A 27,553-nucleotide genomic window follows, 5' to 3' on the forward strand; every position below is an offset into this window, starting at 1 on the left:
TTTTATTGTGAAAATGATTTTATTTAACTAACTCGAGGTAGAAGGTTATACCCTTGCTGTAATGCAATAAGGCAAGGTTGTGTTGCATTTTTGGTTTGCTTTGTCTTTACATGGCAACACAGTTCTATTGTGTGTGTGTTTATCTGTCATATGAAGCACAGTATAAGGCAATTCTACCTACAGTGGCAGGTTATTTAAAAGAACGTAGCACATTGTGTAACAGGACAGAGCTATTCTGCAGGCACAAATCTTCATTTTGCAGTAGCAGGTTTTTTTTTTTTTTTTTTTTTTTTCCCCCGTTCATTTCAAATCAGATTTTAAAATATCTCCCTGGACATAGCAGTAAAAGTTTGGCAAGGTAATGCTCCCCCTTTTAATTATTATGCTCAGTGATGCATACTAATACTAATGGGCTGTAAAATGGGAGATTAATAGCTTGCATATTTAGAATGTTTAAAACTAAATTCATTTTACAGAATCGTGTCTCATCCTTTTTTATTTTTAATTGTTGCCAACTTTATTGCAAGACTGATACTTTGGGATCTGCAAATGTATTGTGGTGACATAAGAAAGTCCGAGTACATAAAAGAAAAAAAAAATATGGGTATTTTACATAGGAAGATAGTGGCCTAATTTCTTCTAGGGGCACAGAGTGTTATTAGTTATACTGTTACTGCATTAGGTATTACAAAGGGTAGATAATAGCTGTTGAAGAGTTCCTATTTTGTTTCCCTTGAACACAGCATACAGCAGTTAAATAGGAGAAGTTTTATTTTCAAAAATTATGATCAGCTCCATCTTAAGAAATTCTAGATGTATTTGCAGCACATTTCCATGGCAACATATTTGACCATGTGTTTTGAGAGCTCAGCTGAAGCCTGAAAGTGCAATTTTTCTGCTGTTTGCTTTATTCATGTGAAACAGTAGTCTTCATGTGTACCTATTTAGAATGCAAATGGGCAGGGGTGAGTGGTATTTCCTGACCCCAAAGCACAAGATTTAAGTGATCAAGGTTTAAAGATATTTTCGTATTTCCACCTAGAAATGTAAACACGCAAAACATGGTTTTGATTTTGGATTTAGAGCTGTATTCCAGTTCCACCCCTAGCATTTTGTTGGAAATGAATGTGTGGGAGACCACAGAAGACCAAACATGTGCAGCAAATTGCTTCAGTAAAATGGCTGTCTTTTCAATTTTAATTAAGAATGTATTTCTAAAAAAATGTTATATTCCTCTCACTGTCCATAATTTATAGTTTACCAGTCTACTTATCCAGCTTACATTCTTATTAATAACAGGGAAAGGCTGTCCTACTCTTAAGCTTGATTAGGTCTGGAGTGATTTCACTATACCTTTCACTTAATACAAGATCTTTTTAATCTGTTAGAATTTATTTCAGTATTTTAATGTATTAGTGAGTACATTCTGTTTCTTGGCATTGGAATGAAATTCCTGAAAGTATTGGTTTCATGGTATTTTGGTGCTTTGTAAGGTATTTACAGCCTTTTTAATAGAACCAACCCTCCCCCCACAGAGTCTTTGCCTTACTTATTCAAGTATTATTTAAAATCCTGACTTACCTGTGTTTCTAAGTTCTTCCTGCAGTCTTCTTTGCTCATTTAAAATAACTGGATCTCTGTGGAATTTTGCAATATTGGAAACTATAGTGGTATGCCATGTGCTTACCCTGGACTATGTTTTATCATTTGTATCAATTCTGCAAACTGTATTCTGAGGACAATAATTTCCAAAGAATGCAGTAGACATCTGCTATGGTGTATTTAGGATAGAAACTGTATGTATAGAGAAGGACAAATTAAAAATTGGTGAAGAATGCTTGCTTCAGGAAGTATATGTTTAGGCCATTCCATTTTGAAGCAACAATATTGCTGACCACCTTAGATAAGTTTGTTGTTTCACTCAAGGGATGTATTTCCATTATAGGTGCATTTTCATTTGTGGGACTATACTGTAATCATAGAATCGTTTGAATTGGAAGGAACCTTTAAAGATTCATCTAGTCTAACTCTCCTGCAATGAACAGGGGCATCTGTACCTAGATTAGGTTGCTGAGAACCTGGTCCAGTCTGAACCTAAGCTTTTCCAGGGACAGGAAACATACCATGTCTCTGGCAACCTGTTCTAGTGCTAACCTTATTGTAAAAACATTTTTTACTATATCAAATCAAAATCTCCCCTCCTTTATACAGAATCCACTTCACTTTGTTTTGTCAGAACAGATCCTGCTGAAGTGTCTGTTCGTCCTTATAGACTCCTTTAGATATTGAAAGGCTGCTTGCAGGTCTTCCTGGAGGCTTCCCTTCTCTGGGCTGAACAGCCCCAATTCACTGCTCGTGAGTAGTGTATTAATGAGGAGAAGTTCTTACAAGATGAGTAATGGAAGCAAGGTAGACATACACACAAGAGAAGGGAAGTGATCTGAAAATTTGTAAGTGTAGAAACTGCTGGAAACGGACTAGATGATCTTGGAGGTCTTTTCCAACCATGGTGATTCTATGATTCTATTTTAAGTTCTGCCAAAAAGCTGACAAACAAACCCAACCTCAAACCCCCCCCCCCAAAAAACAAAACAAAACAAAACAAAAAAACAAACAAAAAAAACCAAACCCAACCCCAAAACTTTAAAGGTGTACAATCTGTTCTGTCTTTATTGCTTTCTTTTTAAAAAATGTTTTAACTAAAAATATATTAAAAACTTTAGTTACTTACATACAATAACTGTATTACAGATTTTATATGTGGCCCAAGACGATTCCTCTTCATTTAGAGCTGCCTAGGCAAGCCAGAATGTTGGATATCCATGGTTTAAACTGTACTTACTAATATTTGGAAAAACTGTTCAAATCCATAGTCAGTGAGTCCAAACACAGTGTGTTGGTATCACTTAAGTTTAAACCTATACCTCCCCTCCTCAAATCAAGTTGACTGCACCTTTCAGTGTATGACGATTACTGTCTTAAAAGCAAAATCAGTAACTGAAGAGATAGTTTCCCTTGATCATGAATAAAGAATACACTTCTTTAGTGTAGTGTGTTTCCCAGTCTTTAAGCATTTTTTTTTTTTTACAGAACTCAGTGAAGATCTTAGGAAGAAACAAGGCTCTCAATGGGTTTAAGCACCTGTATTAACTAGACAATTGGATGAGAAGCTAAATATTTGTGTCATTTATGAATTCTAAACATGAATGCTCACACGCATGTACGTGTCTTATAGATGTGCCTGTGCTTCTACCTATTTCTGGTTGCCATTCTAATTCCACACTAACGACTTTTCTCACACCCTACAATGCAAGTTCTTAAGGAAATGGTAGATAGTGGCCAAGCTTTCAGAAATTGCAAAAGAAAGTTAAAAGCATGAAGTGCTTTCAGGACGAATTGAAGGGATTCTGTTTCTTTTGTCCTAGATCACTTTCCCTCCCAGAAGATGTTCTGTTCTCTGGTCAGATTCTTCTTATTTAATACTGGAATTTATGTATGTGGGCCTAATGACCTGAATGAGGGTGGGTTTATAATAAACATGCCAGAAAGACCTAGGCAGGGAGTAACTTAAAATAAATGTGCAACAGCTAACTGCAGAGTAACAAAATATGCAGCTAAGCAACTCTTTATCGGTTTGTGTTCCAAGAGTGTCACTATGTGATCAATCTGAGTGAAAACTATTTGAAGGAATTTATAAGTACATGAAAATGTGAATATATCAAAACAGTAATGTCATAGTAATCTATGAAATAGTCTCAACTAGTTGCCGTAGACGTAGGGCCTCATAAGAGGGAGTAGTAAGGAAGATGACCAGGCTGATACAGAAAAAGAGAACGGTTATGCATATTAGGATGGCATTTTGGAGAAGAATCAACTACAGTCAGTCAGTCTGTCTGTCTGTCTCATCCCCTCTCTCTGCTCTGATATTGATAATAGGAGTTGTTAATACTGTTCTTTTTTTCTTGCAAGACTGTATTTATTTTGCTTTACTCAGACTGTTGATATAAGTTATTAATAATAATAAACACAAAACACCAAAAACATTAACATAAATGCTGTTTCATTACTGTGATCAGGCTTCATGATAATTAAACTAATAATAGGTGCTGTTCTGCAATTCTGGTAAATTTTGATAGATCTATCAGCAAAGATCAATATAAACTACAGAATAAGCTATATAAAGCTTTCCATTGTGCCATACTGATTTCACTGTGAACGTAGAAGGAAAGCCATAGTGTTCTTGAATCTATTCTAAACTGTAGATATTACAAGATTTTGAGTGATTACAAGGTTTTTCAGTGTTAGTAAGGGAATTCTGGCCAAAAGAAATAAATTAGATACCCCCAAATCAAATAGAAAATAACAATGTATCCTGGCTTGCTGCTCTGTCTTTGATATAGAGACAAGACACTCCAGAGAATGAGTCTTGGTACAAGTGACAATCTTTTACCATTTTAGACTTGGAGACTAGAAGTGTAAATATATTAAATCAGGAAAAGATTATAATGATTGCAAGACTGAAGAATTTCTGGGTTCAGAAGGAACACCTGAAGGTCATCAAGCTCCCTGGAGCTGAGGAGATTGGAGTCCACCTTTCTCTGCCTAGAGCAGGGACAGCTAGACCACGTTACTCAGCACAGTGTCTTAACAGGTTTTAAATATCTCCAAGAATAAAGGCTCTGGGTAGCATGTTCCAGTGTTCGACAAATCCCATTTTTTTTCTAGTGTTGAAGTGGAATTTCTCATATTTCTGTTAGTGATTATTTCCCCTTGCTCTGTCACTGGTCGCCACTGAGGAGAGTCTGGCTAAGCCTGCTCTACTCTCCCCCATAGTTACTTGTACATTCTAATAAGACCTCCTTGGGCTTTCTTTTCTCCAGGCTATGCAGTCCTAGTTACTTCAACCTGTCCTTACTTGACAGAAGCTTCAATCACTTCATTGTTTTCCTGGTCCGCTTCCACTCCAATATGTCCATATCTTTCTTATAAGAGGGGAGCCCAGAAATAAATAGAGCACTCCAGATATGTCTTCACCGAGATGAGTAGAGAGGATGGTTCCTATTGTCTGGGAAGGAACTTTAGATGGTGTGTGAAATAGTCCATCAAATATAGGAAGCTTTGGATGGGGATCCTTGAAAAATGAGGAGTGAAGGCATATACTTTTTTTGTGATCTTATGAGAAGAAAAGCTTAGAAAGTGGCTTTATTTCAGTTGTAGCAGTTGCACTAGTGATGAAACTTGTTTTAGAATTTAGAATTTAGAAATTAGTATGGAATATGAGTACCCAAGTAAAAAATGAAATAAGCAGAGAATGAATTCTAAAGGCAAACTTCTAAACTTTTGGCTTTTGAAGCTAAGTAAATTTTAAAGAACTGATTAATAAGGCATCATCTGGCATGGTAATAGCTAATTTAAAAAAAAAAAGTGAACTCTGAGGAATATGAACTACAACTGTGCCTTGTCAACTTGCCCAAAATGATTTTTGTTGGAACTTTAGAACATTAAGCATGCTTTCAAGTATTCTCAGCTGGTGCAGCAAACATCAGCTGATACAAAATATTCAACAGAGTGCATTGAGTGCACTCAATGCATTAACAGGCATTAAGGGACACGAGGAAGGATTTTGAGGTATTGTAAAACTTTACTCATTTTTGTAATAGCTTCCATTTTGTCTCCCCAGTTGCCTAAATAAAATAGAAGAGTCTGTAAGAGCCATTAGTGATTAAAAATTCGGTTCTGATAACATAATGAGTTTATTATCTGAATTCCCTTTATGAAATATTTTGTATAAGCAGATGCAGTCATTAAAATGCATGCAATAAATCATATCCATATGTTATGTATCTACATTTAATGCAGTTAAAACTATTCTAACAAAAGCAGTATCGGTTTTATACCCCAATCTTGTGATAAAAAATTTTCAGCAGAAATTGTCACTTTTTTTTTCACTTGCCTGAATTAAGGGAAACAGTGGAGCCCTATCTTGTCCTTGTGTTTGTAAGGATATCTGAGCAAGCTGACACTAGCAATTGCATTCAGGTATGGAGTGTGCTTGTTGATAAAAAGGGCGACAAAGCTGGTGAGGGGTCTGGAGCACAGGCCTTATGAGGAGCGGCTGAAGGAGCTGGGAATGTTCAGTCTAGAGAAGAGGAGGCTCAGGGGAGACCTTACTGCTCTCTATAACTTCCTGAAGGGAGGTTGTAGTGAGCTGGGGGTCGGCCTCTTCTCTCGTGTAACTGGTGATAGAACTAGAGGGAACGGCTTCAAGCTGCGCCAGGGGAGATTCAAGCTGGACGATAGGAAATACTACTTTTCTGAAAGAGTGGTCAGGCACTGGAATGGGCTCCCCGGGTTGGTGGTGGAGTCACCAACCGTGGAGGTGTTCAAGGAATGTTTGGATTTTGTGTTGAAGGTTATGGTTTAGTGAGAACTTTTGGAGATAGGTGGATGGTTGGACTGGATGATCTTGTAGGTCTTTTCCAACCTTGGTGTTTCTGTGATTCTGTGATAACAGTTTACGCGATTGAGACTTGACTAGGTGAGAGGGTAAGCTATTCTTTAGGGGGATTCTGTCCAGCAGTTAGCCATGCAAATTAGTTATATCAGCAGCTGTTGCTCTTTATTCAAAATAGTTCTATGCTGCACCATTTTTAAGGTGTTTAAGAATTTATTTTCTATTTGCCAACAATTCAGCAATTCAGCAAAGATAATCCAAAATACTTTAAATTCAGAAGATCCCCCCTCCCCAGACCACTGAATTTCTATTTCCCCTTTTTTATCTCCTCCCTGATTTTCTTCTAACTTTTCTAGTCTTATTCCAAGAAAACATTTTGGTGAAATGTAAAATTTTAGAATTTATATGTGTGTGTGTTCATCAGATCATTAGAAAAAATCTAATAAATAAAGAAATCACAGATCAATAGATTTTTTTTTTCCAATGTCAGTAATGTAACCATTTCTTATAACACTGTATAGTGCACTGAAGATTATTCCTGGATGCTTAAATCGCATGGCAGTTGTAGGCCTAGTGCTATCATTACTGTTACAGAAGAATCTTGATGCCTGGTGACTTTGATATAACTTATCTTTAGAATATCCATTGTGGTAGTTGTGCTAATGCGTGTGAAAGTATGAGTTAGACCACTGAGGCACAGGTCTTAATGGAGATGACTGAATATTGCCAGTAAACAAATGAAAGGCGAAGCATATCAGAATGAAAAGCACTCTTGGCAGTGATGACTTTCTCCACCAAGTGATTGCTTTGTTGCATTTGCCAAGCATGCCCCCCCCTGCTAGATCTCAGTCCTTTTGTATGTAATCATAAGTGAATTTCTCATTGCTGTTAGTGAGTGTCTTCCAGTGACTCACTGGGGTTGATTATTGCCCAGCCCGCCTTCTGCTCTCCTCCACCTCTTTCCTGAGTGGTTTTTTGTTTTGTAGGGTGCAGATGTGATGAGATTTCTCAGCCATCTAACTACTAATGCAAATGTGCATATTTTCTGTGGATGTCAGTGAAAGATGTAATCTGTGCTGTCAGAAGCTGTTACGAGATCTTCCTTGTGTCCTGAACATCTATTGTACAGGCAACTTCAGCAAAGATCTGGGACACACATTGTGTCCTGGTCTTGCCTGCTTCAATAGTGAAGATGTGTTAAATTGTTTCTTTTTTAGCATCCTTTGCAATTGTTGAGACCGAGGTTAAATTTATGTTTTTAGCAATGTCTGTATCATCAGCTATAAACAAATTACCCTGGTAATAGCTCAGACTTAATTTTCCTTCTGGGCCTCCTTTTATATCTATAAAAATGTCATTATCAATTTCTGGTATAATTTCCTTTTAATTTTACTGTCTTGGCTATTCTGTGCACACCTGTAGATCTCTAATTTAATATAGAAATGTACAGCAAAGTGCCTTTAGCTTCTACTATGGACAGTGTAAAAGTTCTTCAGATAAACTGCAATTTATTCAGTCATAGTAAACCAGGCTCTTGGGCTTTGGTCACTTTTAGTACATGATTATATATAGACCTTGGGCAGCTGTGAGCCTGTAAAATAAATTGCCCAAGCCCTGCAGCTGTTGTTGTCCCCATAATAGATGTTCCTGCCCTCCCAGTATGTTCATTGACAGATATGTTCCTCTCTTGCTTTATAGTTTGCATGTTCATGTTAGGCATGGTGATGTATGCAGCTGTGGCAGGTAATTGTGTAACCAGTCTTTTCATAAGACAACAGAGAACTTGTCATTTCCAAGTCAATAAGTACCTGGTGCTCGGTAAACCTAATATTGGGGGATTTTTTTTTTTGTTAATGAAGGCAGCAGTGTTTTGTTTACTTCATCAGATTCTTAGTGCAATTCTAGTCTGTTGGAATAGATACACATGTCTAGTTTTCTAGCCTCTTGTCAGAGGGCCTCTTACTGAGACTGCAGAGGCTGTGCTCTCATAAGAGCTCCCCATAGTATCTTGTCTCTCTGATAGAGGTAAAACCCCAGGGAAACAGAAGTGGGGCATGTGCACAACAACACTGTCTGGGTACTTTCTGAGAACCTCACAGTTCTCAGTGCCTCCAACAATGTCTTGTCTGTTCCTTAAATTGTATATTTGGTGCTTTTAAAAGACTTCTATTCCCTGATCAGCTCATTTCTTGAACAAAACTTTTAGTATCCACTGGAGTTCCATAGCTCACCAACATGCTGTGTGAAGAACTATATTTCTGTACACATCTGATTCCAGCTGTCATCCTTCTTTACTCCTTCAAGGAATTACAGCATGATTCCACAGGATCAGTTCTTTTCCATTATACCATAATTACTGTGCCTTGTAATTTTACTCTTATAATCTGCTACTAACCAATAGCAGGATCACTGGGTGATTATTGACAAACACTGTTCAGAAATCTTTGCAAAAGGTGACATCCTTATGTATGGTCATCCAGTTCAAACTTACATGGATGCCTTCAAGGGTGCTGCACACTACATTCATTCCACACCTGTGGAACTTGGATTATAATCTGGGATTTGTTGGCTAAAATATCCTGATACTTTTATTGGAAGGTTATGCAAATTTAACAGCAATTGTCTTCCACACAGGCTGGATCTCCACAGAAATGTAGTGCAGCATGGCAGTAAAAAGAATAACAGAGGAAGCAGGAATGTGTAATAAGTGTTTAAAATATCAGAAAGATAAATACAAGATAATGTCAGCATTGCTTTTTTTTTTTTTCATGGGCAACTTCAAAGAAGTCATCACACCTTTGCTAATCTTTTATAATTCTTTGAAATGAGCATTACTTCTTTGATTCAGGGTGATGAAAACTGAAGGATGAGAATGATCAGGAATGAAGTTTTTAAGTGATTAACAGTAATATCTATTACAAGAATTACGCACAAGATTTATTGACTTGGTCTTTATGCTACAGAAAAGGAGAGCTATCTTAATTAAATATATCACTTGCTACTTTTTTTTTTCTTCCTCTTTTTTTTTTTTTTTAATATTTCCCTTCTTAGCACGTAGATCAGAAACACGCATAAACTGCACAGATAAAGTGTTAGTTGTGCTGGAACCAGCTTCTACAGTGCTTATGAAGCTTTGGTGGATGGGTAGCCTTACTGACTGTCCTGTGAAAGTCAGATCCACTGCTAAAGGCAGAAGTAGGGACTTTCCTCCGAAAGTGGTTCTGTCTTCTTTTGTTCCTTTGTCAAAAGTTCTTTGGTTTCAGTATAAGCAGAACTGGATGAAATGGCTTCAGTCTTTACTTGCTTTATAAAAGCTGTCAGCCATTTTGATTTGAAACATGGATTAAGATAGATTTGTTTTGTTCTGCTAACTTCCTATTACTCTTTCGAGTCTCCAGTTGATGCTTCTATGCCCTGCTTCAGTTTAAAATGTATCACTCTGCTTCTATGCGGAAGAAAGCTCTTACATATTCAAGTATTCTGTGGCAGTCTTTAGCAATGCTGTTGTTTGAAATAAAAATTTCCAAGAATGTTATGTATCTTCTGAGTTCCCATTGACCACATTGGAACTGTACAAGGTGCAAATAAATGTAGGATCTCAGTTATATTTTTGTGGATTAATATCTTTGTTGTGATCCAGACTGCTGTGAATTCCTCTACTTTGCAGCAGGATTTTGTGGCTGATGCAAATAAATGCAAATAAAAAACCTTATGGATTATGAAGCTGCTGCTTTGGGTTGTATTCTGCTACTTTAGAACTGGAATCAATTTGAAACCATAGGTGTAATCCATAGGTGTAATAATACTAGAATACAAACATTGTAAAGAAAATATGATTATTGCACATAATTTTAAGTGTTCCCATTGTCTTTTAAATATACATAACTAGCATGATTAGCGCATTAGAGTGAGGGAAAGGAGTGAATTTCAAAGCGCTTTTTTTTTTTTTATTCTTTTTCCTCTCATGCAGATCAACTGTGAGAATTTTTATTGTGTTAGCCAATAGCTGTGGTCCCCCTTTCCAAGAACTCAGACATCTATATGTCCAAGGATGCAGGGGAGCACTTAACCAGTGATATTTTTAATTCTCTTGTGTACTATATTATAAGAAGAATTAAGCAATCAGCGTGCTATTCTGGCAAACAATCCATAAATATGATTAAAATTCCCAGGAGAATAGGACTTAAATTAGTCCAGTTCTACATTACAAAAGATATATTAGTGCACGTTGGCATGAACTACTAATATAATTACAGAGAGCACCAGTATAAAATGCATCCACCAATACTGTTTATGTGGACTTGGTATAGAATATAAGGAATAGGATTTAATTTTAAGCAAATCATTCTTATCAACTAGTATTTTAAATTAGCATGTAATTTATTTAAACAACAAATATACAGAGTATGTAGAAAGTATACATGATAGCCTCTGTTATTTAGAGACTTTAGAATATATAGGAGAGTAACAATCAAGATGGCACAGTTTCTTTTCTATCATTATTGTTGATTGCTTTATTGGTCCTTGTTTATTTATGTTCTGTCTGATACTTCTCATACTTTTATATCCTATGTGCAGATCACAGTTCTATCTTACCCTTATTGCTTTAAATTTCTCTGCCTCAAGTTCATCCTCCACTATTTGGTGTTTTTTTTCCTTTAGGTGACCCCATTGTCTTCATTACCTTCTCTGTTCTCTTTTTTCCTGTTAACAATGGTTCATCCATGATTGTGGGTTTTTGTGTTTTTTTTTTTTTTATGTTATGGGTTTTTTTTTTTTTTTTTTTTTTTTAAATGAAGACTGCTATCTCTGATAGTACTTTCTTTGGATTTGGGTCAAAGAAATTGGCATGTTGTTCCTGAGCTCTTCTTTTTTCCTTTTTTTTTCTTTCTTTTTTGAACAATAATTATTTGCTTTTTTCTAGCCTAACATTTTTAGCATTTGCTGTGCAGACAACTCTACCTACTACCATCTATGTCTCTGACTTTGACTTGCAACTTTCTTCTCTTTCATTAATAATTCCTTACATTTTGATTTCCATATGGACGACCATCCAGCTCTGTAGCTGCCCTGGTGCTGTTTTTCATTTGAACGTTATTATACATACTCAGCTACACACTTGAGTAGTAGTAGTCACCTCTAAGCGCAGTGTTCTCTGAATTCCTTTTCTGTGATAACTTTTTTTTTTTTTTTTTTTTTTTAACTTTCCACATTTTTATTCTCTCACTCCAAGAATGGAAGTGTGTAAAATTTTTTAAAAATCAATCTTGACTTCTTTTCTGCTCTTATTTCCTCTATTTCTCTATAACTTCCTCTATTAGCATAGACTCGCTTGTAGTCTCTGTTTTCTTTGCTCTTCTCATCTATTTTAATTGTTGTTCTCATCCACTTCCAAACCCTTCTGACAATTCACGGTCCTGATTGACTCTCAATATCTACTTTCTCATTTCTTAATACCATCTGCCATGCTGCGGAGATGCTGCTTAGTATCTCGGGTGGAAATCTTTTGATTTTGCTGACTTTCTGACTTAGGGATTTCTACACTTCTAGGATTTTTGTTATGCAATGAGTATCTTTGCTTGCTGTTTTCCCTGTTTTGTATTTTGTTATGAACTCTATACTCCCCCCATTTAAATAATCTATTTCTTCTTGCTTCCATGTAAATTTATTAAGATTAACCAACCAGCATCAAAATTCAAGCTTCTTCCTCCTTTTTCTCTGAAACACTGCTCACTTCTGGTTTGTCGTTTGCATGGATATTTATCTTACTAATGTTCAATTTGACTTATACCTGGAAGACTTCCAGGCTAGTTCCCTATTCTCCTCCACTCCATCTGTCCTATCTCCAAGCTTGTATGCTGTATTCTTCACAAAATTTTGTTGGTTTTAGGCATCTGTCATTTTGTTCCTGTTGATTCTCTTTCCAGACTTTATTTCCTTTTAGGTAAATCTTCTTCTCCCCTCCTCCTTTTTCTGTATGTAGGTGTGTTTTTCACCCAGGAATCCATTATCAGCCTTTGTATTCTCCTTCACACCTTAGTTTTGGATAATGTAGCCATAAACACAATCTTTGTGAAGATATTGCTACTGTATTTTTTGTGGTCTACCTCCACTCCAGTTAAACTCAACCTGTCTCAGAAAATCTTCTTGGTCTTCAGTGGTCATCTGAACACAATCATGTCAGACACAATTCCAGAGTTTTCTTTACTGATGCATTCTTCTTCCTCTGTACAGCTCTGAGTTTGAGAGCTCTGAGCTCTTGTTTGTCCCTGTAGCCATAATTCACATTGAAGGCCTGCTCATATCAGTACTATGACTATTATGATCTCATCTTCCTGTCTGACTTTGAAACTTAAAGCTTTGCTTCACTTGATTAATGGTGTTAATATCATCTTAGCTTTTTCCTCTGCCTACATCATTTGCTTTTAAAAGTCTGTTTACTCATCTTCTCAAATAAAAACTTCTGGTCTTTCTTTTAAAAATTATGTCTTTCTTTCTTTCCCTTTCAGAAGAGGTATTTAATCACAACTTTGAATTTTTATTTGCTCTTCTGGCAGTACGTATCTATTTTATCTATTTATCTCCCATTTCTTTGTGTGCTTTCTCTTATAGTACCCCATCTTTCTCAGAACTCTTCTGTAGTCTGTAAAGTTAAGTATAAGACCTTTTAATGACTGCATAGGTTGGTTAGCTTGTTTGAATGCTGTTACACTTAGCTTGCTGTGTATTGTTTGCATACCTACTGCTTCTCTTTTAAAATACATGACTGTTGGTGTAGTTATAAACTATTTACTATCACATCATACATCATACATACATTTGGAGTATATATCTTAACAGAGCCCACAGATGCTATTTTTCTTTCTCTGCATGTGAACACATTTATATTTAGTAGCAATACTAATTCAAAAAAATGATAGTATTTGCAGCTATAGGTGAGGGTCCTTATGAGGCAAAATAAAGCCTGGGATATTGTTATTTGCTAAGTACCTGCAATGAGATGGTACCAAGAACTGTCTGGTAAAAATGGGTAGTAAATGTGAATGGTCCAAGTACCTAGCAGCATACAGCATACTGTTTTAATAGCAAGTATTATCTTTTTAGAGTATAAAAACACATACACACAAATCAGTCTTAAATAAAAGTGTTGTGTTGCAAGGAACGGTATGAAAAGCATCTGTTGATCATTCTTTTTCATCATTGTGTATATAATTGTTTTTACTTTACAGCAATATAATGAGATACAAATAATGGTATGTAATTAAAAAAAAACCATTACTTGTGCTGAACCAGTAAAACTCAGTATCAAGTCATTTCTGCTGTTTTCTCCCTCATGCTGGAAGTACCTAGATCAAAAAGTTTGAAAGGTTAATTGTAATGTGATATTGATAATCTAGCAAATACATAAACAAATATGTAAATGTTATGCCTGTTAGAAGGGCCTGTTGAAAAAACTTTTGCTTTGGAAAAGTATCCCTAACACAGCAGGATTTAGTGGCCATAGAGAAAATTGAAAATGAAAACTGTGAAGATCTTTTCTAACAATAAAATTCCTTTCACATAGTAGTACTGACATTTTCTTTCTACTGTATGGTAGTACTTTTATGAGGCAAATTTTGTAATTTTAATATAAAATAATATTAAAGTAATATAAATGATTTCTAACTTCTAGCTTGTTTTGCTGTCAAATATCTTAATGAATTTAGAATAGCAAGCTCATGGAAGTTGATGTTTAAAACTGTATTATGTCGCATATGCACTCTGAACGAGACTAGTTCCTAGATCTCTTAGAGGTGAGAACATCAGCTGAACTACTACTGTTCATAATTTGTGCATGGCCCCCAATGGCCACTATGACTTACTGATGATCTGAGATGGGTAAGGAACGAGAGGAGAGATAGCTGGAATACCTTTGTCTAATTATGAGATATTTTTTTCTTATACTGTATAGACACTGTAAAAGTTCTTTACATTTCACTCAGGGAAAGTATGCATTAGCATGCAGCAGGACATTTTTGGGTGATAAAAACCTGTGATTGTCAATCACATCAATTACAGTTGCCTTGATAAAAAAAATAAATCACTAATGACAGAAAAATTACGTAAATCAAATTAAATCTCTACAGACAAAAAACACTAAGTTATCCTTTCAGAATTTTCTTCTGATGCTGCTCCAGAAATATCCTAAAGGAGGTCTAAAGATGTAGTGCTTCTGGAGTGGATTCAGAGGTGGGCCAGAAAGATATCCAGAGGTCTGAAGCACCTCTCTTATGAAGACAGGCTGAGGAAGCTGAGCTTCTTCATTTCGGAGAGGGGAAGGCTTGAGGAAGACATTATTTGCAGCCTTCCAGATTTTAAAAGGAACTTATAATCAGGAGAGAGACAGATTTTTTACACGGTCTGATAGTGATAGGACAAAGGAAAATAGTTTTAAAATAAAAGAGGGAGGGGTTTAGATTTAAGATTAGAAAATTAGGAAGAAATATTTAATTCAGAGAATGATGTGGTGCTGGAACAGGTTCCCTGAGAAACTGTGGATGCCCCATCCCTGGAGGTGTTCAAGGTCAGGCTAGATGGGGCCCTGAGCAGCCCAAGCTGGTGCCTGATTTAGTGGCTGGAAATCCTGCCCACATCAGGGAGAGTTTGGAAATGTGTGATCTTTAAGGTGCCATGCAACCCAAGCTATTTTATTATTCTATGATTCTGTGATTCTATGTGGATGATTTAGGGACTGTTCAGACTGAACCCTACATTGCTATTCATACATTTTGGACAAAATAGATTTGTTGGAAAGACTTGTCAGGAAGCTATTTACTAGTTTCAGTCTAAACAAAAAAAGCCAACGAAACGAAGCCCTCTCAACTTTGAGAGGTTTGATCACTAACTGGTATGGTTCAATCTTTCTTCTCTTTTGAAGAAAGATAACAGATATAGAAGACCCCTCTGAAGAGCCACAAGTATTCCAGTTTAATCTCTGTGCCTGCAACAGAAAATTGTACAGTACTCTAAGTTCATTTTTTTCCTGACAATGGATGAGAAGAAGGCCATCTTATTTTTAACACTTTTTAATTAGATTTGGTTTAGTCAGATTACTTCCCCTACTCATATAGGAAGGATATTATTAGTGTTAGCAAACTTATTTGAAAGGTTAGAAATGAGTTTGGCCAGTAAGAATGTTCACAGTCAATCAGTCTAATAGTCCATTCAGTTTACTCTCCTGCCTCTTTGGATAGTCAGATTATACAGTAAGTCTTGGGGGAAAAAAAAAAGTGCTTCAATCTATATTTAGCATACATTTGTATGTAAAAGATATAGATACCAAACTTACCACATTTTTGTGCCTGTAAATGAATGGAAAAAGTCCTCTCTCCTAATGTTGCAGTTGCTGTAGAAACAAGTCCCGATAACTTGGTCATGACCTCCTTTCATCTTTGCACTTGCTACTTCCACATGAGTAACTGCTGCAAGAAGACTGCCTTCTGTGATTCTTCTACATGAGCTATTTCTAAGGAAAGAAGTCTGCACACATTTCATCTAGAGACACCTCAATTTTCTGAGACTGAAGCAGGACCTTTGAATTAAGAAGTGTATCCAACATAAAACTCAATATATCTTACTGCTGATTACAAATCTAGAAATCAAAACAATTTACTTTTTACCATTTGTTACCCAGCAGCAAATACCTTCTTGCACAATGAGCTACACTTAGCATGTTTAATTTGTAACTACACCTAAATAATCCTGTTACCCTGGCTATATCCTCACCTGGCATTGAGCCAAGAGGGAGCCCAGACAAGCTGAAAGTAAATCTGATTTAGGCCTTAGATAAAGTCTTCACATCTGTTCTCATGCTGTTGGAGTTTTCCTTAGTAGTTGACATAGCCATTGCTATGAAGCGAAAGAAGATTTCAGCTAATGGGACTACATTAGGATAAGATATTCAAACAATAACTGCAGAGGAAAATGCCTGAGATTGAATCTTGTGCTCTTCTTACCTCAATAACTTACAAGTGTTTTGACAGTGTAATAAAGAATGCGAAGCACAGGGAATAAAATTACAGTTACAGAGATGTGAGCCAGCTTCTATCTTCCTTCACTAGCAGCAAGAAGCACTATCTTTTATTTATTCAGAGGTCTTTCTGAGACTAGTAATTGATTAAATACTAGCTTACAAACTTGGCAGAAGTGATGTGGAAGGAAGGAAGGAAGGAAGGAAGGGGAAAGATAAGGGAGTCTTAACTAGGCAGAAAATGTTCAAAGGAATCCAACTACTCTAAGGGTCTTGTTCAGGTTTTCTAAGGCTCTCACATTGTTTAGACATTACTGATAGTTTTACTCCAAGATATACAAAAGGTGGCAAATACAATTGCAATTAAATGTAAATTTTGAAAGTAAGTACCAGAATCCAGAAAAAACAGCTCACCACTTCATCTCTGTATCCATTGTTACAACTTCCTTTTTCTGTCTCCTCCCTATTCCCTCCCCTTATGTTGCTGCAGCCAAAGAATTCTTTTCTGATGGGTGAGTGAAGGCAGGAAAAGTGGGGCATCTAGGTATTAATGCAATAAATAAATGTATTATTTTATCTTGAAATTTTGTCTCCAGTTGCATAGTTATATTAAGAATATATGCAGCAAAGTAACATAATTGCCTTGCAAATGCATTAAGTGGATTTCTTGTTTATTCTAAGAAAGAAGTTCTTTATTGCACAATAAGGAAATATTTTAGTGTTTATGCATTCATTTATGCACTGCTGCATAGCCGTTTGATATTGCATAATGTGTATAACCAGCACAGGATATGTCAATGTAGATAAACACAGGAATTACATGTAATAGTGAGCATTTATTTGTCTCAGACTGCTTTGTTTTAATCATGTGTGTTTTCTGCTTGTATTTAGTTGCATTACATTTATAACAATTGTATGTGCTTATATTTAATGTCTGAAATGATTGTCTATGTGTATATATTACAGGAATAGCATTATTGTATTTAAAGCGCCTTCAGTCTCAGGTCAATAGCAGACCAGCTCTTTGGAGCCAGTGCTTTTTAGTGCAATTTTTAGCAGTGCTGCAGAGAATGGTACTTCTCTATTGAGTCATACTAAGCAGTTCTTGACTTCTATAAAAAGAGAGAAAAGAAGAGGGGAAAAAAGACAACACGAGATGCTCTTATGCATATGACATTCAGCCTTGAGCAAGATACAAATCTGGAATGAAAACTAATTGCTTTCTACTTTTTGCATAGGGTGACTTATGTGGAGAAGAGCTGACCAAAAAAGTATGTGCTTTGTGTTAACTAGTAGTGATTACTGAAGAAAGCTGCTGCAAAAAGAATCCTAGTACTATTAGAGAGAAACTTCTAAAAATTATTTCTTTAGACCTTACAGAATAGATGTTATTGTATAAAAAGTATGTTTTGATGAGTCTTCCTTGATAAATGGTTAGAGGGGAGAAGGATGATGTAGTATAGCTGGTAGAATAGAAAAATATTTCATATTTCAATATTTCATCAGAAAAATAAAATTCACTGTCCTTTCCACTGAAACAGATTGTTAGATATGATTATATGCAATAGAAGCAATTAAGTGGTAATATTCAAAGCAAGTTTTTTTTTTTTTTCTTATCTTATAAAAGAGAAAAGAATTACAGCATATAAATTGTAAGCATACACTCTGTATTAAATCAATTTTGTGTGACTGTGTCTGCTCAAGGACAATGTGAAGGACAAGGCTGAACATTGCAGTCACTGATTTGCTTTCTACAACATGGAGGCATGCATCTACATACAGCAGTTTTTTTTTGTTTTGTTTTTTTTTCTTTTTACCTTTTAGGTTAATTGTCTTTGCAAGATATTCTCTGAGTTGGCAGCTCTTGAGTTCAAAAAACTACTTTTCTTTATCTGTGTTAATGTCACATTTATGAAATGACAAGCTGCTCTTAACCAAAATGATTGTAAAAATAGATACGTCACACTGTGTCTGAAATAATTACAACACAGAGATATATAAATAATACAATGCTGAAATCTTCAAACTGGGAAGGCAATCAAGATGTGTATGTGAGGTCTGGATAAATGTGTAGAGTCTCACTACAGATCACAGAAAAGCTGAACACACAAGGTTTGTATCACTAGCTTCATGGAAAAATATATGAACTAAAATTAATACATTAGAATTCCATCTCCAAAAGATATAAATACTGATAATATAAAGTAACAAAAAGTATTTAATGTAACAGATTTCTATTGTTTATAGGAATGCAGTATTTAATATAGTATGCAGTGTTTAATATTCTAACAGGCATTCCATAGTACCATATGGCATTTGAGAATTATGTAGGTTGTCTAATCGTCAATAAGTGTCTTATTTAGAGGAGCAATTAATAACATGATTATTTTCCTAATGAGTCAGCACATGTGTCACAGGCACTTCTACTGCGGAAAAAATAAAATGGCTCCTGCTATGCCTATGCCATTTTACAGAAAGAAGAATGGTGAAAAAGGATTGTTGGTTATGTTGCAGTTTTTTACTATGAGTGTATTAAGAATTTAAGAATGGAAAGGATTTTAAATGAACGTTTGAAAGTCCCAAAGAATTTTCTGGAATACCAATACACTTTATAGCTGACTTTTTTTCCTATTTCGAAGAAAAGCAATCATCCAGTTAACTGTAAACTGACCAAAAATCAGAGAAGGAAAATAAAGGTAGCCATCTGTGAAGGAAATTTAGATAGGAAGAGAGATAAAAATAAATAAATAAATAAATAAATAAATAAATAAATTCTTGGTTTTGCTTGCCCAAAATATAAAAGCACCAAATATATTAGTAGAACAGAGTACCAAAGGAAGGACAGCAAAGTGTTTCTTTTGACTATTTAATAATTTTTTAAATTAGCATGTATATTAATTGTTAAACCATTATTACCTTATTTACTGTAGCACAGATGATATTCAGTAAATGTTTGTGCAATATTCAGATGGTTTTATGCTGTATGCAAGTGTCTTTTAAGACCATACATTTTCTTTTTTTAGTAAATAAATACATAAAATGTACATCCTAATTCCATCATCTAGAGATACCTTGAAGTTCTACAGGTGTGTGCATCTACCTTAGCACCTAGCATGTCTAAAAATATTTCTTATATGCTTTTGCTTGGATACATCTTTGAAAGAAGTTACTTTCCTCTTCTTTTTGCTCAGACATCTAACATAACTGAGATATTGAGTATTGAAGGCTTGCACAGTTATAACTGCTGCAACTAAAAAACACCCACAAATATCTGCTATAAAATGATATTTCTTTGCTTTTCTGAGTGTGCAGTTTCTTCGTTAATTAAAATGGTTTTATATGTGGAAGGGCACTTCAAGCATTTGTTACAGCTTTCAAAACCATGAAGCTTTTTGTTACTTCTCGCCTGTATACATACAAATACTATCTAGAGTTGTGACCTCACATTATAATTTGTTCATCTAAGTGTTGAAAATCTGTATTCCTAGCACTTACTACAACCTTCAGTCTTCATGACCACATACAAAAAGTAGAAATAAAATAATCTAAGACAGTTTATTTCTTTTTAATTTTGTTCGAAAATAAGCAACTTCACATACATATTTCAATTTAAAAATGTGCAGTTGCAATGTAAATGATGCAGAGTTTTTGCTCTGTTTTCTGCTTGTCTGTACTTACCAATATGTTAAAACTAGTATCAAGAAACAAAAACTGTGATGTCAGTATTTATAACACTTTTTCATTAGAATAGATTTTTCCTCTGAGGTATGTGCAGTGGTGAGTCATTTCACTGTTCATTTGGAAAATGCAAAAGGTGAAATCCTGAGCTGAGCAGAGTTGCTGAGCCCTGGTCTCTAAGGAGCCTGTGGTTTCCACATGAATGCCTCAGCTTTTCCTTGCCCTTCTATTCCAGATACGTTATTTGTTCTTCTTACTTTGTGTGCTTGCAGATATTTTACTGTTTCAGGGAAACTGTTTCCTGCCTACGTTTTAATTAAACCATTCTGTGATAACACAGAATATTAACAAATATAATTCAAAAGAGTAAAATGTTAGTTGTTTCTAAGTATATTTATATTTATTAGAACATTTATTGCACTCTGGCTGCAGCTCCAGAGAAATGCAATTTCACTGGCTTCTTTAGTGTTGTTCTTGGATTAGACCAAAAGAAAGTTAACCCAATGTACTTGTTTATATCATAACCTTTTCCCAGACAGTTGTCATAGCTGTGCACTGCATTACAAGGTAGTAGTATAACTTGATGTTATGTTTAGAAAAAGTCTAAATGTTGATTTTTACCAATCTGTGGTGTCCTATTATCTCTTTACATTGCATACACTGTACATATTTCTAAATTGAATGACTTTGCACTTCTGTAGTGCTTTACAGTTTTTTAAAATGCTGTATGAATATTAATTATGGCACAGAGCTGATCAGTGAGGAAGGCAGATAAGTAAGTATTATTGTCCCTATTTTACAGATGAGGAAGCTGAGGCAATGAGATTAAGTGACTTTTCCATCACATCGAGTCAGTGACAGATTCAGGATTAGCACAGGGTACATTCTGGATCCTCCTCTCATGCTTTAAACAGTAGACCACAGTGTTTGGTGGATTTAGCAAGCAACTCGTTGCAATAATGGACAGTACCAAAGACTCCTACCTGGTCAGTGTGTCCATAAATTTGTATGCAGACTGCTCCAGTAGTTTAGTATGGCTTAAACACCAAAATAGCAGACCTGTGCATCATCTAACATTTCTGACCTTCATCATATTCAAACGGGGAATTGAAGAAGCAGCAGAATTCTCACATGAACATGGGAGGATTATGAAAAAGATCTTCATGCCCCGCTTTGATCACACTGAAAGTGGTGGGCAAAACTGCAGTGAAGTCATGGCTTTCATATACTTTGAGGATATTAGTATGGAGGCTGGTGGCTATTTGGTACATGAAAAGTCACCCAGAGCATGCATTAAATTTCTCATGACTGTCTTACAGTTCTTCTTGCCTATACTTTCAGTTTCTTATTACAACATTTAATAGTATCTTTTTTATGTTTTCGTGACATCCTAATAGAAAGCAGAGCATTACCAATTGAAGTTATGTTTCTAGTCTCTAATCATCATCTGAAAGTGGAGAGAATCTGCCGCAATTACTACTTGTATTTCTGTAGTGCTTCCATCAAAATGAGATTAATTGTGCTAAACTGCTAGTGAGTCCTTCACTTCCTTATTCCTTCCTACAAGTATGCAGCACAGGAATCACAGAAATTACTTCCGGACTAAGTGCAATACGACTCTTGTGCTGATAAATGCAAGATGGCTTTCATACTGCTCCCTGGGAAGTGAAGTGCACAGTGCAAGGCTTGTTTAATTGGACTTTTCTCAGAGTTTGACAAGTGAATTGGCAACAACACAAAACTCCCAATTAAGCTGTTTTTCCTTGTAATATTAATGGAACAAACCCACTTCTGAGAATGAGGCAAGGCTGAGACTTGCTGTGACATTACAAGAGGAGACAGAGGAGGAAGAGATTGCCAGAAGCTGAAAATTGAACACATGGGAAAGGAGAAGTCAAAGTGTATGAGCATATTTTGATAAATATTAATGAATTAGTTTGTATATAGTTTAGTTAGATGATGTGTTAAGCCTTAAACTTCCCTGTAATTTAATATTCTCCCTGTTACAGAAATTCCCCTAAGTTTACTTCCATAGTGCCTTTTCAGTAACAGCAAAATGCTGGTGGCTGTGTCTTACACTAGAATAGCTCTACTTCTGACATGGCTGTAATACCTGGCCTTTGGCATCCTCTTTGCCCATTCACCCATGGACATTGTGCCAGCCTAACCCACATGCCAAGTTAAGTCTGACTTCTTTAAATAATGGTTTAATGTTACCTAATATGATCAAATTGTTTGTGTGATATACTGTTCTGATGCATCTTAATATGTTTTTTGTGAATTTTAAATAATTGAGCAGTTTGAATAGAATGCCTTTTCTCTACATCAGACTTCAGTTATTTGCTATTATCTACTAGAAAGCTCTAATAAAGACAAATGTAATGCTCACAGTCTTTTGCTTTAGCAGCCTAAATGCTTGGTGCTAACACATTCCTAGGATTTTTCTATATAAGATAGCTACAGCATGACAGCTATTTTTAAAAAAGAGAGAAGCCTGAAACAAAAAACTTAGATCCAGAATTTATGACATCTAGCTCTAGATGTGAATCTTTTTGCCTAGGGCATCTGCTCTTTAAGGATTTGTTCTCATGTGGTTTAATTTCTTGTTATGTTCTATTGCATTCTATATATAGATGTATATTCAGCGTGTAACTGGTATTCAAATCCCTTGTCTCAGACTTTCATTAAGATACCAATTTTATACATAGAAATCATGCAGTTCCGGTTCTAATACATCCCTTACTAAAACCTTTCCACTAATGAGAAATATGTATTGATATATTAACTGATAGTTTCACAGAATCTCAGAATCACAGAATGGGCAGGGTTGGAAGGGACCTCAAGGATCATGATCTCCAACCCCCCTGCCATAGCAGGGCCACTAACCTCCCCAGGCTGCCCAGGGCCCCATCCTATCTGCCCTTGAACATCTCTATGGATGGGGCATCCACAACCTCTCCGGGCAGCCTGTTCCAGCACCTCACCACACTTATGGTAAAGAAATTCATGTGGGACAAAACAATAAGCCTCCCTGCTTGCCTTTTAATTTCTTTTGTATAGTTAACACTTTTTTTCTTCATCATTATTTACTGGAAACCACTCTGGATCATCTTGTGAATTATAGCCTTCCTGCTTTCCTTCCTGCCTTCCTCCCTCCCTTCCTCTCTTTCACTATTGGTGATGTTAGGCTTTTAGCAAAGCCAACTTGTTTTGCACAGCATCCAGTGCCTTGTTGCTGACCTTTTCCCGAAACATTTCTCTACTGAGAGAGTTTTGATACGTGCCTGAGGTGCCTGAAGTGACTACTTCCTGTACCTCTTTTTAGTTAGAGCACAATGCATGGCATAATATGTTTAGAGTGCAGTAGAGAATACATTTACAATGCATATATGAGCACAGTAAAAATTAGGCATAAAATGAGTTCCAGTGGAAGAATAGATTTTTTATTTTATGTTATTAGTGTATAGTATTTGCCTTCATTGTAACTACAGCTTGTTTTTTGCAAGTTGTAAATCTGGCCACTTGTCTTCATAGTATTAATGTTCTTTTTCTTATCATACTGCCTCTGAATATCATTCTCTGTTTTTGCCAAAGTGGAAGGAGTGTTAGTGCTAATAATTTGGGAATTCTCCTTGTAGCTCAGTATATTTCATATTATGTAAACAAAAATACATATACAATCTCTTTCTTCAAGACCACAATATAAATAAAGCTAAAGAATAAAGCTACCTCAGCCAGACACTTTTCATTTCTTTCACTGTCCCATTGACTCATATTTTTTGTAGTTCACAGTAACTGCAGTTTACTCATCGTCTTGCATGTTTCAGCAGAACTACTTTATGTCAAAATTAGCTGTAATCATACCTCAGTAAAAACTGACACAGGAGGAATAGACTTTAATAATGAAAGCGAAGTTCTGAAAAACTTTTGGTTCCTGAGTTGAAAGAGTAAATGAATAAATAGTAAGCATATCCATGTTTCATAGCAATCTTCAGTCTTGGTAATAGATTCCTAGTGGGAAGCAGCTCACCTGTCCTTTTTTCCTTTTGCAGAGAAATGATGAAGAAGCTGTTGTGGATAGAGGAGGAACTCGGTCCATTCTCAAAACTCATTTTGAAAAGGAAGATCTAGAAGGTGAGAGATTATTTGTATATGTATTACACTGTCTCTGTCTTCTGGGAGTTCTGAAACTCAATTCTATAACTGTAATTCTGTAAACTTACTGACTGGAGGATTTAAATGTGAATGGAAGAGTAGAATGTTATCAGTTATTTTAAAACTAAGAAGAAAATTTTCTCACTGTAATGTTCAAATACAGACAGTGGCGGAAATTTGTTAGTTTTCACAGTGCTCTATCATCAAGTCCTACAAACAAATACGCATGGATTTAGTAAGTCTTTTTACTCTGAAGTTTTCAAAAGCTCAAATACAAGTAGGACAGATGATTTAGCAGCAGAGGGCTATGGTGAAAAGAATGCTTCCTGTTTTATTATTCTGGTCCATGACACCAGAGACAGATGGTGGTGGTATGATAGTGGAGCTTGAACCTTCCCACCAATATTCCTTTACATGTTGTTGCTGTGTGACAAATGGCAGCAAAGGACAGTCTGACCAAATGGCTTCTGACATGGAAGTGCATATGAAACAAAGGTGTGTAATGGAATTCCTGTACATAGAAAAAAATTACACCCGTTGACTTTTATTGTTGCTTGCTGAATGTTTATAGACACCAAATAGTGGACGTGAGCACAGTGGGATCAGTGGGTGGTGTATTTCTACAGTGGTGACAGTGATGTGACAAGCCATGTTCCAGATAGCATGAAGGCTTTTGTTCATTGCTGGCAAAAAATGCATAACCAGTAGTGGTGACTATGTTGAGAAACAGTGTTCATAACAGAGAATTTGCTCTATCAAATAATGTAACTGTAGTAAGTAGTTACTTGTAGTTTTCTGTAGAAACAAATAGGAGGCATTACTTTTAGTAGCAACCTGTATTTATTGGCTTCTATCCTTACAAGCCTCTTGTAGTTGACTAGCCACATCTGGTGCTGAACAAAAACATTCTGGAGTGTCACAGATCAGACAGATAGATACTTTGTAATATACAGACTACAGAAACACTGCAGAAATCACATACCTAACGAACCATCCAAGTGTGTAGAGGAAGACAATTCAGTTTATGATATAGGACTAATAGTTCAGATATCTCTGAATCAGTTATGTTATTCTTGTTATGAGTGCTCTTCCACTTCACTACTGAGATATGTGACCTCCAAGTCATAATTACTGGATTACAATGAATTTCTATTGTATATAGGATATCCCACTTTAGAGGTTGGAACTTGTTGATTTTAATTGTTAGCTTTTGAGGCCTGTGAACTAGCTAAAAAGAAATGCTAAGATCTGGGGCATGTTTTTATATTGGACGTCTGAAGAGTTAACTGCCTCCAAAGAGGTCCAAAGAGAGTTATCTCTGTTAGTACATGGACCCTGGCTTTCTAAAATGGGTTCCCTTGATTAATTCAGTTGATCCTCATGATTTGTTTTGTTTTTTTTGTTTTGTTTTTTTTTCTCTCCGCCTGTATAAATTTTGCATTCTTTGTTGCACAGTGGCCATATTGGTGGTGATATCGTATAAACATCAACGTGATAGAGGGCAATGCCTTGTTCCTTATTGCTTCCCATAGCAGAGCCTCAAAATGCAGGCACGGCTGCAGTTCACACTGTTCAGAGCAAGTCTGAGCATGTGCAAAAGTAGAGTTTCCTGCCTCAGATCTCAATTAGAATATTTTCAGAGTAACTTGTAGAATGTCTCACGAGACTGCTAGCATACCAGATTTGTAATGACCATGTTGGACTTAGCCCTACAACTCCCTTTGTGCAGTCTTGCTCTTTATTTTCTGCAGTCTTCAGACTCTTGAAGACATCCTTCTCCAGCTTACAGTTGTTATACCCGATGTTCTTAGAGAAACACCGGATAGAAGAACTGGGTGATCTGTCTTCCATTCTCTTTATTAATGAAACACGGGGTTATCTGTGGAGAAGATAAAAAGTGTCCTTTTGCTTAATCATTTTTATTGATGATCTTTTTAAAAACTGACAGCTTTCTGTAGAAGTACATCTTCAAAATTAGTCACATGGGTAGACAAGCATTAGGCAGTCAGAATTATTCTGATGTATATTTTAGGTTCCACGTGTGACTGTGGAACACAAAATCCTATCTCAAAACTTGCACAAGTATGTCATTTAAAAACTATATTTAATTACTATTTTCATCCACCATCCTATATGTAGAGTTGCTTCTGTGAAATATCACTAAAAATATTCTTTTAAAAATCTGCTTATGTGTTGTTATCAATAGAAACCAAAACATGACAGTGACTTGCAGTTGCATCCCCCATTCCAGGCTTTCCATCAGTTTAAATTGTTTAAAAATTTTGAAATCTGAGAATAAGCCTGGTTTTCTTCAAAAACAAAACCACACTGTTTCATAATGTTCTAACAAAACGACTGCTTGATGTAGAATTCTTCTTTATGTGGTTAGCTTTCTCATAATTTTCACGTCCTCTCTGAATCAGAACCTTGTATCTTTAAATACATAGTCACTGCATCCATAAATACCAAGTGACATAAAAAGGTTTGAAGAGACCGTACATTTTAATGATCAGGTTGCTGTTAATAGCATGCCCTCTTGTTTCACAGCAGAGCTAGGCACTTTTCCATTTCAAAACAATGTATGTGACTCACAAATGTCACTGTCTTATTCCTACCCAATGTACATTATAATGTACTTTGTTAAAATTTACCTTTTTCTTAATTATGTAACAGACTTCAGCTATAAAATATGGAATTACACAATCAGGTGCTTAGCTTAGTGAAATCATATAATTAGATAATTAATATGCATTATACGATTAACTTTTTGGAAGATATTTAATTTGCTTAAAACTGTAGGTAGCTAGTTACAGAATATTCTAGCAAAGATGAGTTTTGACAGAGTTTATGATTCAACAGCATTCTATCAGAAACTTTTCAAAAACTGCGATTTGAATGAAGAATTAATGATTACTTAAATACAAAATTCAGTTTTCATTTTCTTCTGCTTAAATTTCCTAAAATTTCCAATTGAAATTTCTTGGCCTGACAAATACTTGTATTTGCATATTTTGAGGCAGCCATTGTGCAAATATGTTGGAACTGCATATCATGCTGAAAAAACATGGAAATACTGTGGTGAGTAATGCTGCCTGATAGAACATTCCTCAGAATTAGAATTTTTTCTTCGGTCTGTCTGTCAGTGTTTTCTGTCTCTGAGTAGCATGGCAAAAAAAACCAACAAAACACCACCACAACAACAAAAAACAAACAACAACAACAAAAAACAACAACAAAAAACCAAGCAAACAAAACAA

At 35.7% G+C, this 27,553-nt stretch overlaps 1 protein-coding gene across 5 annotated transcripts in view; it reads left to right on the forward strand.

The window, feature by feature from the left end:
- SLC4A10 (solute carrier family 4 member 10) overlaps positions 1-27,553 on the forward strand; it is a 151,595-nt gene that overhangs the window by 33,056 nt on the left and 90,986 nt on the right. For all 5 annotated transcript variants that reach the window (XM_052675471.1, XM_052675472.1, XM_052675470.1 and 2 more), the window contains exon 2: positions 24,194-24,275. In XM_052675471.1, coding sequence (XP_052531431.1) covers positions 24,194-24,275 — 82 coding nt within the window. The remainder of the gene's footprint in view (positions 1-24,193; positions 24,276-27,553) is intronic.

The sequence above is a fragment of the Tympanuchus pallidicinctus genome, unplaced genomic scaffold (genome assembly GCF_026119805.1).
Source record: "Tympanuchus pallidicinctus isolate F22 unplaced genomic scaffold, pur_lepc_1.0 scaffold15, whole genome shotgun sequence".
Classification (NCBI taxonomy): Eukaryota; Metazoa; Chordata; class Aves; order Galliformes; family Phasianidae; genus Tympanuchus; species Tympanuchus pallidicinctus.